We start from the raw sequence: 15072 nt of genomic DNA, 5'->3' as shown, positions 1-15072 counted from the left end.
GAGATAATGTTGCTGCTACCAAATGAACCGGTGATGAAAGATTATGTTAAAGAAATTTTAATATTTTCAGTAATACACATCAGAGTTATTAGCAACAAAATAATTATTCATGCTAGGTTTGGAGGGGTTTTTTTAGAGTCCAGAGCTACATGCAGTGAATCTTGTATATTTTAAAAATTATTTTTAGCAGAAACATGAGGGAACCCAATTCCCATAATGTAGATCTTTTTCTGTTTATATTTTCAATTTGTAAAATGTTCTTAAATGGCTTTAAATCTATCATTAAAAACATAAGGCTTATAAGAATAGCAAATAGGAATTGTCAATATAAAAGTGTAAGTAAATGTAGGATTATATAATGGAGATGTGAATTAATAGCTAACAGTTATTGCAAGTTTACTAAATGGTAAGCACAGTGTGAAAATTTTAGATATATAGTTCTATATTAATTTTCATGAAATAATTTTGAGAACTTACATTTATAGACGAAGAAACTGATTTGATATTGTAAAGTGACAGCAAGTTTACATAGCAAGTGGTGGAATCAAGTTGTGAATCTCAGGTAGTTTGAAGCCAGTCCATTTCTTTTATAACTGCACTATAAATGAAATTAATACTCATAATGAAGTTGAGTCTCTCAGAAATGGGTGGATAACAAATTACCCTTTTTACAGCTACTGTGTAAAAGAGGTGCATAATTAATCAGAAAGAGTACAGTTTCTATCAGTAAAACAAGATCATTTTTTAAAAGGAGAATTATAATTTTTAATAGGACAAAGAAGAAATAGAAAGAAATTCACATTGAGATAACAAATAAAGACACCTATTGTAAGTTTATTAGTATATTTAACATTTCCAATTACACTACCATTATATTGAGTAGTTTGAAATCAACCTAAATATTGTATAAATTTATTTAAGCAAATAAAATAATTTCCGAACATAACAATGTTTTATAAATAGAATATTACAGAGTGAAACAAATTTAGTTTCAACATAATAAGCAGCTGAATAAAGTTACAGCCTAAAAAGTTCAGAAGCTTACCCAGGTTCACCCAGCTCATGGCCAGGTTAAACCTCATCTCCAAGTTTTCTGGCTGTATGTTCTGGACTTGGTCAAAAGTATCTGCTTGCGAGAGTGAACTTTCTCTTCCCATGGAAGAACGAAACCCATGTGTCCTTGGCCGGCAAAGAGCAGAGCAGAGAAGCAGAGCTGTCTAGCCCAAAGCGCCTGACCCATTGGCATTGAATTGGCCGCAAGGATTATTTATTGACCCATTCAATCAGGGTTAGCTATCATGAAAATCCTTCAGTGACTGCCCACAGCTTACAGCAGTGGGTTTTCACGCTTTGCTTGCGGAAGGCTGGAGTACGTTTTCAATGTAAGCTTTTCGGTACTGGGGGTGAGTGAGGGAGGGGAGAGCATTGACACATAAAAGATTATTCGGGGTCTACTTTTGTTTCAAAATTTATATTAACATTCTGGGTAGGAAACTCTCTTGTTTTCCCTGGAGCTTTTAAGTTGAACCTGCTAGTTTCGTAATTCTCTTAGTCAATTCAGCGAATATTTAGAATCATATTGCAGGGGGACCATTATAATTTCCTCTAAAATATTGCCTTTAAAGTTCAATATATTCCTCTTTTATTTCTAAGTGCTCCAAATGTCTGATTAATCAATATTATCTTCTGATTTATATAATACTTGAAAATTTTTTCAAAAATATGTTAAATATAAAATATAGTAACTCCAGTATTTTATATAAACTTAAAAAAGCATCTAAGTATTTTCAACTTAAAATCATAAGCCTAAAAGTAACACATTTTATATTAGATTCACAAGTCTAATTTGTTGGATACTTTAATATGCAAATTTTCTTAAACATTTATGGACTTGAATATTAATTTACACAAAAAGTTTCCTAAATGTAACCTTAAACCGTTAGTATGTATTTGATTTATTTAATAATTTCTATACCTTTTTTATTTCCTGGGTTACAAAGGCACTTATCAGATAAGAAAACAATCATATCATTTCAACTTGAGTGGCTCGAGGCTTCTGATACCAAGTTCTAAGTTTATCTTTGAGCAGAGAAAAATGGGGCCTCCGGCTTGCCCAAGGTGACTCTAGCCACAGGGCTTGATGCTTGCCCAAGAAATTGGAGCAGGGCTTGGGTCCCTGGCCTTTAAAATGGTCACTTTAAAGCCATTCTTCTACCAAAATAAATAAATAAATAAATAAAATAAAAGTATCTGGTTGCCTGTAAGCCAAAGCATTCAGAACAATGAATAAATGGAAATTTTGGATATTTACAAACGGCAAGTCTCCAAAGCATCTCAAGGCCAGTGAATTAATTAGCATATGGTTGAGTGCCAAGTTTAGATAGTGGGAAAGATCATGTGAATTTCTGGTCTTATGGGTGGATAAACAAGGAGTCCTGGTACCCTGAATTATATTTGTTTATACCCACTAAATAGACTGTAGAAACTTAGGTTAATTCAGCTAAGGTTACTTGCTAGCTGACTGCTGGATTACATCTGCCTTGTTTCTCCACCAGGTCTTGTGAGTGCAATTTTAGAGAATATATGGAAATCATAGATTCTTCACAAAAGCCAAATCTTACCTGTTGACATAGGAATTCATTCATCTTACAACAATAAATTCAAAATCATTATAGTTATATAGTAGGCATGTTTTTATTATTGTTTGCCTTTGGGGATAAACCTCTGAAGATTCTAGAGATTCAAATGTGAATTCAAAAGCACCAGGCATCATTATCACATTCTCAAGTGAGTATTGAGCAGTTCACTTCACACAAACACAAGTATCTTTAATGAGACTGCCAATTTTCCACAGTGGCTGCAGCAACCTTCATTCCCACCAACAGTGCTTGAGGGTTCCCTTTTGTTCACATCCTCACCAACACTCGTTGTTTGTTCATTTATGGATGATAGTCATTCTGACAAGTGTGAGGTGATATCTCATTGTGATTTTAATTTGCATTTTTCTGATGATTAGTGACATTGAGCATTTTTTCATATGTCTGTTGGCCACCTTCATATGTCCTCTTTGGAGAAGTGTCTATCCAGGTCCTTTCCCCATTTTTTTTTTTTTTACTTCCACTAGTTTTTATTGGTTAACATCTTGGTGTTTGCAAACTGTTTAATCTTTTTAAAAAATCTTTATTGTTGAGAGTATTACAGATGTCCCCCAGTTCTCCCCCATTACCCTCCTCCACCCAGTTCCCACCCCACCCTAGGCCTTCAGCACCCTATTGTTTGTGTCCATAGGCAATGCATGTATGCATATAGTTTTTGGTTAATCTCTTCCCGCCTCCTCCTCCCTCCAGCACTTCCCTCTGAGATTTATCAGTCTATTCCATGTTTTCATGCCTCTGGTTCTATTTTATTGATCAGTTTATTTTGTTCATTAGATTCCTTGTTCATTTATTTGGATTTTTAGATTCAGTTGTTGATAGATATGTATTTATTGCCATTTTATTATCTTACTAGAGGCCTGGTGCATGAAATTCATGCAGGGTAGGTTCCCTATGCCTGGCCTCCCCACCTCCTCCTTCCCTCGCTCCCTCAGTGCCTCCCACCACTGCTAGTTGCCCACCATGTTCCGCGTCGCCGTCTGGTGGTCAGTGCACATCATAGCAAGCGGTTGAACTCCCAATCATACAATTTGCATATTAGCCTTTTATATATACACTAGAGGCCCGGTGCACGAAATTCGTGCACGGGGGGCAGCGGGGAGTGTGTCCCTCAGCCTGGCCTGCACCCTCTCCAATCTGGGACCCCTCATGGGATAACCAGCAGTTGGACATCCCTCTCACAATTCAGAACTGCTGGCTCCTAACTGCTCACCTGCCTGCCTGATTGCCCCTAACTGCTTCTGCCTACCAGCCTGATTGTCCCTAACTGCTCCCCTGCTGGCTTGATTGCCCCTAACTACCTCTGCCTCGGCCCACACCTGGTATCCAGGATTCCCTCCTCCAGCTGACCACAGGCACCCAGGATCCGGGCTTCCCTCCCTCTGATCAGCCATAGGCGCCCAGGCTGGCTGCAGCCTCAGGGGATGGTGGACAGGGGGCTTTGCCTGTGCTGCAGCTGCAAGTGCTGGCACCCAGGACTGCAGGGTGGGCGGCTTCTTTGTCTCCCAGGCCACAGCCAGCCACAGGTGCTGGTGCCCGGGACTGCAGGGTGGGCGGATTCTCCATCTACCATGCTGTAGCCAGCTGCAGGTGCTGGCACCTGGACCACAGGGTGAGCGGCTTCTCTGTCTCCCAGTCCACAGCCAGCCACAGTTACTGGTGCCCAGGACCGCAGGGTGGGTGGCTTCTCTGTCTCCCAGGCCACAGCCAGCCGAAGGTACGGGTGCCAAGGACTGCAGGGTGGGCGGCTTCTCTGTCTCCCAGGCCACAGCCAGCCACAGGTGCTGGTGCCCAGGACCGCAGGGTGGGCGGCTTCTCCATCTCCCGAGCTGCAGCCAGCCTCAGGTACTGGTGCCCAGTTTCTCCATCTCCCCCAGGACGTGGGGCGGGTGGACATGGGGTGGGCAGCTTCTCCAGCTGGCTGTAGCCTGGGATCATAGGGCAAGTGGCTTCTTCATCTCCCAGATCGCATCCACCCTCAGGTACTGGCACCCGGTTTCTTGTCTCCCCCAGGACGTGGGGAGGGCGGCTTCTCCAGCTGGCTGTAGCCTGGGATCATAGGGCAGGCAGCTTCTTCATCTCCCAGGTCGCAGCCAGCCTCAGGCGCTGAGGCCGGGTTTCTCAGTCTCCCCCAGGAGGTGGGGCAGGCGGACCTGAGGTTTCTGCTGCTGGCTGCAGCCTGGGATCACAGGGCAGGTGGCTTCTTCATCTCCCAGGCTGCAGCCAGCCTCAGGCACTGGCACCTGGTTTCTTGTCTCCCCCAGGACGTGGGGTGAACCGCTTCTCCAGCTGGCTGAGGCCTGAGATCACGGGGCAGGCAGCTTCTTGGTCTCCATGGCTGCAGCCAGCCTCAGGTGCTGGGCCCGGTTTCTCTGTCTTCCCAGGACGTGGGGCAGGTGGATGTGAGGCAGGCGGACCTAAGGCTTCTGAGGCTGGCTGAGGCCTGGGATCATGGGGCAGGGGGCTTCTTGGTCTCCGTGGCTGCAGCCAGCCTCAGGCGCTGGGGCCCAGTTTCTCCGTCTCCCCAGGGCGTTGGGCAGGCGGACCTGAGGCTTCTGAGGCTGGCTGCAGCCTGGGATCATGGGGCAGGCGGCTTCTTGGTCTCTGTGGCTGCAGCCAGCCTCAGGCGCTGGCGCCTGACTTCTCCAACTCCCAGAGACCTGGAGAGGCTGGGGGGCGGGGCTGCCGCCATGTTTTCAGTTTAATTGCATACTCACTCAGATTGAATGGTGGGCGTGGCTGGGGCGTGGCTGGTGGGCGTGGCTTGTGAGTGTAGCGGAGTGATGATTTGCATATTACTCTATTATTAGATAGATATTTTTTCCCCCTTCTTTTTCTTCTTCTTAAGAATACCCTTCAACATTTCATGTAGTACTGGTTTGGTGGTGATGAACTCGTTTAGCTTTTTCTTGTCTGTGAAGCTCTTTATCTGACCTTCAATTCTAAATGATAGCTTTGCTGGGTAGAGTAATCTTGGTTGTAGGTCCTTGCTAGTCATCACTTTGAATATTTCTTGCTACTCCCTTCAGCCCTGCAAATTTTCTGTTGAGAAATCTGCTGACAGTTGTATGGGTACTCCCTTGTAGGTAACTAACTGCTTTTCTCTTGCTGCTTTTAAGATTATCTCTTTGTCTTTAACCTTTGGCATTTTAATTATGATGTGTTTTGGTGTAGGCCTCTTTGGATTTATCTTGTTTGGGACTCTCTTTGCTTCCTGGACTTGTAAGTCTATTTGTTTCACCAAGTAGGGAACATTTTCTGTCATTATTTCTTCAAATAGGTTTTCAATATCTTAGCTAAATTTTTAATTGGATTGTTTTGTGTTGAGTTGTATAAGTTCTTTATAAATTATCATTGGTGAATATGTTCTCTCATTCAGTGGGTTGTCTTTTCATTTTGTTGATGGATTCCTTTGCTGTGCAAAAGCTTTCTAGTGTGTTGTAGTCCCATTTGTTTATTTTTTTTGTTTGTTTTCCTTGCTCAAAGAGATATATCAGAAAAAATATTGCTACAAGAAATCTCTGAGATACTACTGCCTACATTTTCTTCTAGGATATTTATGGTTTAGAGACTTACATTTAAGTTTTTAATCCATTTTGAGACTATGCTTGTTTATGCTGTAAGGAGGTGGTCTAGTTTCAGTTTTTTGCACAATATTCCCAACACCATTTATTGAATAGATTGTCTTTACCCCATTATACGTTCTTGCCTTTTATTGTTAAATATTAATTGACTGTAAAGGCATGGGTTTATTTCTGGACTCTATATTCTGTTCCACTGATGTATATGCCTGTTTCTTTTTAATGTATTTTCATTGATTTCAGAGAGGAAGGGAGAGGGATAGAGAGATATGGAAACATCAATGATGAGAGAGAATCATTGGTTGGCTGCCTCCTGCATGCCCCCCTACTGGGGATCGAGCCCACAACCCAGGCATGTGCCCTTGACTGGAATCAAACCTAAGACCCTTCAGTCCGCAGACCGATGCTCTATCCACTGAGCCAAACCAACTAGAGCTATATATGCCTGTTTTTATGCCAGTATCATGCTGTTTTCACTACTGTGGCCTTGTAGTGTAGTTTGATATGCAGATATTTTGTTGAGGATTTTTGCCTCTATATTCATCAGGGATATTGGCCTATTATTTTCATGTTTTACCTTGTATTTGTCTGATTTTGGTATCAAGGTAATGCTGGCCTCATAAAATGAGCTTGGGAGCCATCCATCCTCTTCAATTTTTTGGAACACTTTGAAAAGCATAGGTATTAATGCTTTTTTTGGATGTTTGGTAAAATTTACCTGTGAAGCCATCTGGTTTAGGACTTCTCTTTGTCTTTTGTTGGTTAGAAATTTTAAAATTACTGATTTGATATTATTAGTTGATATTTGTCCTTTCAGATTTTATTTTTCTACCTGATTCAGCCTTGGAGAATTATGTTTCTAGGATTTCCTTTATTTCCTCCAGGTTGTATAATTCGTTGGGATATCATTGTTCAAAGTATTTATATGTATGTATGTATGTATGTATGTATGTATTTATTTATTTATTTTTAAATAAAACTTTATTGTTCAGATTATTACAGATGTTCCTCTTTTTTCCCACCATAGCTCCCCTCCACCCGATTGCCCCACACACACTCCATGCCCTTACTCCCGCCACTGTCCTCATCCATAGGTGTAAGATTTTTGTCTAATCTCTTCCTGCACCCTTCACACCCCTTTCCCCCTGAGAATTGGCAGTCCACTCCCTTTCTATGCCCCTGATTCAATTATATTCACCAGTTTATTCTGTTCATCAGATTTTTTATTCACTTGATTTTTAGATTCACTTCTTGATAGATATGTATTTGTTGTCACTTTGTTGTTCATAATTTTTATCTTTACCTTTTTCTTCTTCTTCCTCTTCTTAAAGAATACTCTTCAGCATTTCATATAATACTGGTTTGGTGGTGATGAACTCCTTTAGCTTTTTCTTGTCTGTGAAGCTCTTTATCTGACCTCCAATTCTAAATGATAGCTTTGCTGGGTAGAGTAATCTTGGTTGTAGGTTCTTGCTGTTCATCACTTTGAATATTTCTTGCCACTCCTTTCTGGCCTGCATAGTTTCTGTTGAGAAATCAGCTGACAGTTATATGGGTACTCCCTTGTAGGTAACTAACTGTTTTTCTCTTGCTGCTTTCAAGATTCTCTCTTTGTCTTTTGCCCTTGGCATTTTAATTATGATGTGTCTTGGTGTGGTCCTCTTTGGATTCCTCTTGTTTGGGATTCTCTGTGCTTCCTAGACTTGTAAGTCTATTTCTTTCACCAGGTAGGGAAAGTTTTCTGTCATTATTTCTTCTAATAGGTTTTCAATATTTTGCTCTCTCTCTTCTTCTGGCACCCCCATAATTTGGATGTTGGTACGCTTGAAGTTGTCCCTGAGGCTCCTTACACTATCTTCATATTTTTGGATTCTTTTTTCTTTTTGTTTTTCTGGTTGGGTCTTTTTTGCTTCCTCATATTTCAAATCTTTGGTTTGATTTTTGGGGTCCTCTAGTCTACTGTTGAATTTCTGTATATTATTCTTTATTTCAGACAGTTTATGCTTAATTTCTGACCAGTCCTTTTCCATTTTTTTGGCATTCTCATTAAGATCCTTGAAGGACTCACTAAGTTTCTCAGATGTTTCTAGAAGATTCTTGAGTAACCTTATAACTGTGGTTTTGAACTCTATATCCAGTAGTTTGCTTTCCTCCATTTCTTTCATTCGTGACATGTTTCTTTGTCTCTGCATTTTGGCTGCTTCCCTGTGTTGATGGAGTGGCTTTGTGTGGTAGGTGACCTATAGGGCCCAGTGGCTCAGCCTCCCCAATCACCTGAGGTGGATTGGTGCACCCCTTTGTGGGCTGGGTGCACAGTTTTGTTGTAGTTAAGCCTTGATTGCTGTTGGTACACTGGGAGTAATTGATCTCCAAGCCAATTGGCTGTGAGGACCCGCTGTGTCTATAATGGAAGAACTGCTGTGCTGGAGACACCCTTATGGGGCAAGACTTGCTTCAGTGGGGCTTTGGTGCTCATTGAGTCTGCCTCTTGAGTGTGTCACTTATGGATGTGAGGAGTTGAAATCTGGTATTGTCTCACAAAGACCACTAGGTACACTGGCTCATGGATCTCTAAGGAGGTGCAAGTCAGCTACTGCCTGAGGCCACCCAGCAGGAGCTACAGGGAGATCTGCAGATTTCTCCTCTTTGTTTGGGGTTTGGAAGTTTTGGCGCTATCTGACCCAGCTGCAGTTTGTTAGGTTAAGCTGCAAAAGGGCAGGCCATTCATATGCAAAAGCCGCTGCGCACAGTTTGGGTGGGTTTGTAAACTGGGTGGGGTGGGGTCTCAGGGAATCACCAGGGTGTAGCAAACAGCGATGGCTGGCAGTCAGCAGTCTCTATGTCTCCGTGCCCCCGCGTCCTGTGCCCCCGCGCAGTAAACAATGATTCCTGCGAGCACCTCTGCAAGAAAACCACCCTCACTTTCTGACCTGATGCCAGACAGTCCAGTGTCTCCCCGTAGGAATCTAAGTCCCCATAGTCTCGCTGGAAACTGGAGTTCAGAGCAGTTGGGAGCTTGTATCTCCTTCCCGATTGAAAAAAACAGCTCACCCAGTCACCAGCCCGATTGCACACCTCCGTACCTCTGCTTTTCCGTGCCTCTACATGTCCTACCCAGCCTCAATGCGCTTTTTTCTTTCCTTCTAGTTGTAGAACTTCTACTCAGCCAGCTTTCCCGTGGTTCTGGGTGATAGTCGTTTTTGTCTTTTAGTTGCAGTTTTGGTGTGGTTGTGAGAGGCAGCACGTACAGGTGTATACCTTATGCCGCCATCTTGGTTTCTCTCCAAAGTATTTTTTTTTATAATCTGTATGTTTCTGTGGTGTCAGTCACCATTTTTCTGTCATTTCTGATTTTATTTATTTGGGCCTTGTCTCTCTTGTTATTGAAGAAAGAGTCTGGCTAAAGGTTTATCAATTTTATCCAGAAAAGTAGCTCTTGATTACAATAACTTTTTTCTATTGTTATTTCAGACTCAAATTTTTTATTTTTGCTCTTTTATCATTTCTTTTCTTCTACTCAATCTAGGCTTTGTTTGTTGTTGTTTTTCTAGTTCCTTTAAATGTAAGTTTAGTTTGTTTATTTAATATTTTTTCTTTCTTGAGGTAGACCTGTATTGCTATGAATTTCTCTCTTAGAATTATTTTGCCTGTGTCTCATAGATGTTTGGGTCATTGTGGTTTCATTTTCATTTGTCTCAAGGTATTTCTTTATTTCTTCCTTGATCTCCCTGCTAACCCATCATTGTAAATATTTTCCAGGATAGACCATATGTTAGGCTACAAAACAAGTTTCAATAAATTTAAGATTAAAATCATATCATGCACCTTCTCCAATCACATTGGTATGAAACATGCTTATTATTCTCCACCTTTGTGTATATTTTTCAGGTTTCTTCTTGTAAGTGATTTCTAGTTTCATACCAATGTGATTGGAGAAGGTGCATGATATGATTTTAATCTTAAATTTATTGAAAATTGTTTTGTAGCCTAACATATGGTCTATCCTGGAAAATATACCATGTGCGCTGGAAAAGAATGTATATTCTGCTGCTTTGGGGTGAAATGTTCTAAAACTGTCAATTAAATTCATCTGGTCTAATGTGTCATTTAAGACTACTGTTTCCTTGTTGATTTTCCTGTCTGGATGATATGCCCACTGATGCCAATGGTATTAAAGTCTCCTACTGTGATGTTATTACTGTTGATCTCTCCCTTTATGTCCATCAAAATTTGCTTTATAGCCGAAACCGGTTTGGCTCAGTGGATGGAGCGTCAAGGGTCCCGGGTTCGATTCCGGTCAAGGGCATGTGCCTTGGTTGCGGGCACATCCCCAGTGGGGGGTGTGCAAGAGGCAGCTGATCGATGTTTCTAACTCTCTATCCCTCTCTCTTCCTCTCTGTAAAAAATCAATAAAATATATTTTTTTAAAATTTGCTTTATATATTTAAGTGCTCCTGTATTGGGTGCATAAATGTTTATAAGGGTCATATCATCTTGTTGGACTGCTCCATCTATCATTATGTAATGTCCTTCTTTGTATCTTATTATAGCATTTTTTAGTCTATTTTGTCTGATATAAGTATTGGTACCCCAGTTTCTTTGTTGGTTACATTTGCTTGAAATATCTTTTTTCAACTCTTTAAGTTTGTGTGTGCCCTTTGATCTGAAGTGGTTCTCTTATAGGCAGCATATGTAAGGGTCTTGTTTTTTTCTCAGAGAATTCCTCATTCTAACATTGACAGACTATGTATCTAAAAGAAGACAAAGTATTAAGAAGATATTTGTGACTGATTTTTTGCTTAACCTTTATGTGCCCCAGTTACATCCTCTGTAAAATACAGATAAGAACAAACTTCATAGTGGTATTTTGATAATTAATTGGCTTAATACTTGTAGATCTCTGAGAGCAGTACCTGGAATGTAGTAAACAATCTCATATTGTAGCTTCTCTTGCTAATATTCTTAATGCTACCACTACTATCCTTGCTAGTATTTGACCCCCAGATTTTCAAACTCTCTAACCATGCAAATATATGAGAAAGACATTATTTAAAATAACATGTTTACAAATCTTTTAATAACTATGCTGGGATTCTAGTTGCCAATCTGAGTTAATCAGTGTGGAGGCAAGATCTTAATTATGGTGAGCATGAGTTTGTATAATGGCCTGTCACAGTTGTAGCAAGATCTGATACAAACGTTCAATAACTTGAATCACAGTGAAACATTCAGCATATAGTGGCCAGGATTCAAAGCCAGCAGAACCAGTGGTTCATGACACAGCAAAAGCTTCATTCAGCCATCCATTCATGCATTAATTGTTTCGTTCATTTTAACTAAGCATTTATGCTGCTATGAAAATAGATGCATAGGGAGAGAAAAAGACATTTTTGCTGTGTATATGAAGCTTCCAACCTTGTGGGGAAAAACCGAATATTGAATATTTAATTACAAGTGCACAGAATATTCTGAGGAAACACTGGAGGAAAATAAGTTGGGATGGAAAGAGATAATTACATAATTTTAGACAATTAATGCTGAGGATTCAATAGACAAAAATATTTTTATCTAAAATTCTGAGTAGAAGCCAGGGAAAGAGAAATACATGTGGTAATCATTGAGTATATAGAGGTAAATTAAGCTTCACAGAAAATACAGTGGAGTTCCCTCAAGCTTCCTTAACAGGATGCAAATCTGATCATGAACAAGTCACTCCAAGATTTTGTTCACTCAGTCTAGAAAATATCAGAATCCTTGCTCCTTTCCACAGAGAATCAGGGGCATTGGAATCCCTGCTCCTTCCCACAGAGTATCACTGTTTTGACCTGACAGAAGAATTCACAGGATGGTCAGGGGAACCTCATCCTGTTCTATAATGGGGTCCCCTGTACCTAGGCTGGAGCCAGAGATCAGGAATACAGGTCACAATTTATGAGTCTACAGAGCACTTGCCCAGCTGATAACCTTCCTCCAAGAAGAATGTCATCAGTAATTTTACTGACTGGTTCCACTTGGTTTTTTTCTACTCAGAATGTACTCAGTTATAACTATAATTATTATGTTTATTTTAGGATAAGCTTCTGTAGAAAGTCAGAGTCTTAAAAGGTTTGGAGGTACAATAATCATAACAGAGAACAACTTTTGAAAAAATGAATAATATTTAAGGGGATTTTAAGTATATGAAGTATTTTCATGTTAGAAAATTTGTGTTCATAATTATAAATTTAGGCTAATTTTGTGAGAAGTAACTGATAATGGGCCTCTAATACTATTTGATATCAGAAAATCTACCCACTACCTTCACACAATAGCTCCACACTGGCTAATGACATATGGATGAATATATCTTGACCACAGACACTCAATTTCCTTTTATTATATTTATGACATATTATTATATCAGATCCCACAAAATAGGCTTCACAGAGAAAATATTATCTTGTGAAGCACTCTCTTCAGAGCCCCCTTAATGTCATTGTTCCGGAGGCTATAGATGATGGGATTCAGCATGGGGATCACCACCGTGTAGAACACAGACACAACTTTGTTCTGTTCGGTTGAGTAAACGGATTTGGGCATCACATATATGAATGTGATGGTCCCATAGAACAGGGTGACTGCAGTGAGGTGGGATGAGCAGGTGGAGAAGGCTTTGTGGCGCCCTTCATTGGAGCGCATTTTCAGGATGGTGATGAGGATGTACATGTAGGAGACAATTATGACAAACACTGTGAGCACAATGATGGAGCCAGATGTAAATGAGGGGACAACTACAGGGATACTGCTCTCAGAACAGGAGAGTTCAACTAGAGGAGCAAAATCACAGAAAAAGTGATTCACTCGATTTGGTCCACAGAAGAATAAAAAATAGAAGGAAATAATAAAGGAGGACGCATTGAGAAAACCACCCACGTAAGCCACTATGAGGAACTGGACACAGACTTGTGTGGTCATTTTGGTTGAATAAAGCAGTGGGTTGCAGATTGCCACAAAGCGATCATATGCCATGATAGCTAGAAGGAAGCACTCCACTGTCCCAAAGAATGCAGTTGAACCAAGCTGGGTGCAACATCCATGATAAGAGATGGGATTTCTCTCCACCAAGAAATTTACAAGCATATTGGGTGTGACAGAAGTTGAAAAGCATATGTCTGCAGAAGCCAAATGGCTCAGAAAAAAATACATTGGATGATGGAGCTGAGAAGAGATTCTGATAAGAATGATTGTGCTGAGGTTGCCAGATACAGTCACCAGGTAGATACACAGAATGATCATGAAGAGGATGACTTTAAGGATGGGGTCATCAGTTAAGCCCAGTAGAATGAAGCCTGTCACTGCCGTGCGGTTTCCATCCCACAGGGAATCCATGAGATAATGTTGCTGCTACCAAGCGAACTGGTGATGAAAGATTATACTAAAGAAGTTTGAATTCAATGGTTTATATTTTCATTAATGCACATAGGAGTTATTAGCAACAAAATAATTATTCATGCTAAGTTAGGAAGTTTTTTAAGAGTTCAGAGCTGCATGCAGTGAATCTTGCATATTTTTAAGATTGTTTTTAGGAGAAGCATTAAAGAACCCACTTCAAATAATGTAGATCGTTTTCTTTGTATATTATCAATTTATAAAATGTACTTAAAGTGGCTTTAAATTTAAACATTAAAAACATAAGACTTATGAGAATAGCAGATAGGAATTGTCAGTATAAAAGAGATGTATATAAATATCAGATTGTATAATGGAGATGTGAGTAATAGCTGTTTTTGAAAGTTTACTAAATGGTAAGCAGTGTGAAAATTTTAGATATATAGTTCTATATTAATTTTCATGAAATAATATTGAGGACTTACATTTATAGATTTTAAGAAACTGATTCTATATTATAACACGACTCAACAAGTTTACATAGCAAGTGATGGAATCAAGTTGTGAATCTCAGGCAGTTTGAAGCCAGTCCATCTCTTTTAACTGCACTATAAATGAAATTAATACTCATAATGAAGTTGAGTCTCTCAGAAATGGGTGGGTAACAAATTACCCTTTTTACAGCTAATGTGTAAAAGAGGTGCATAGTTAATAAAAAAGATTACAGTTTCTGTCAGTAAAACAAGGTCATTTTTTAAAAGGATAATTATAGTTTTTAATAGGGCAATGAAGAAATAGAAAGAAATTTCACATTGAGATTACAAATGAAGATACCTATTATAAATATATTATATCTATCTAACATTTACAATTAAACTATTATTATATCAAGTAGTTTAAAATATCAACCTAAATATTGTATAAATTTATTTAAGTAAATCAAATCATTTCCTAATATAACAATGTTTTATAATTAGAGTATTACAAAATGAAATAAATTTAGTTTCAAAATAGTAAGCAGCTGAATAAAGTTACAGCCTAAAATGTTCACAAGTTTCACCCAGCTCATGGCCAGGTTGAACCCCATCTCCAAGTTTTCTGGCTGTTAATTCTCAACTTGGTCAAAAGTATCTGGTTGCCTGTAGGCTAAAGCATTCAGAACAATGAATAAAGGGAGATTTTTGGATATTTACAAACATTAAGACTCCAAAGCATCTCAAAGCCAGTGAATTAATTAGCATATGGTTGAGTGCCAAGTTTAGATAGTGGGAAAGATCATGTGAATTTCTGGTCTTATGGGTGGATAAATGAGGAGTCATGGTATCCTAAATTTTATTTATTTATACCCAGTAAGTAAACTGTAGAAACTTGGGTTAATTCAGCTAAGGTTACTTGCTAGCTGACTGCTGGATTACATCTGCTGTGTTTCTCCAACAGGCCTTGTGGGTGCAACTTTAGAGAATAAATGG

General features: G+C 39.6%; 1 protein-coding gene across 1 annotated transcript; it reads right to left on the bottom strand.

Annotated features, from left to right (window-relative positions):
• Positions 1–12655: 12655 nt before the first annotated feature.
• LOC307110084 (olfactory receptor 5P76-like) lies at positions 12656–13603 on the bottom strand (the record flags this gene model as incomplete). The annotated part of the gene is made up of 1 exon (XM_079789134.1): positions 12656–13603. The coding sequence occupies one exon, from the start codon at positions 13601–13603 to the stop codon at positions 12656–12658; it is 948 nt and encodes a 315-aa protein (XP_079645260.1).
• Positions 13604–15072: the final 1469 nt, after the last annotated feature.

This window comes from Cnephaeus nilssonii (genome assembly GCF_951640355.1).
Source record: "Cnephaeus nilssonii genome assembly, chromosome: 13".
Taxonomy (NCBI): domain Eukaryota; kingdom Metazoa; phylum Chordata; class Mammalia; order Chiroptera; family Vespertilionidae; genus Cnephaeus; species Cnephaeus nilssonii.
The sequence above is the reverse complement of the archived record's forward strand: the minus strand, read 5'-3'. Positions and strand labels throughout refer to the sequence as shown.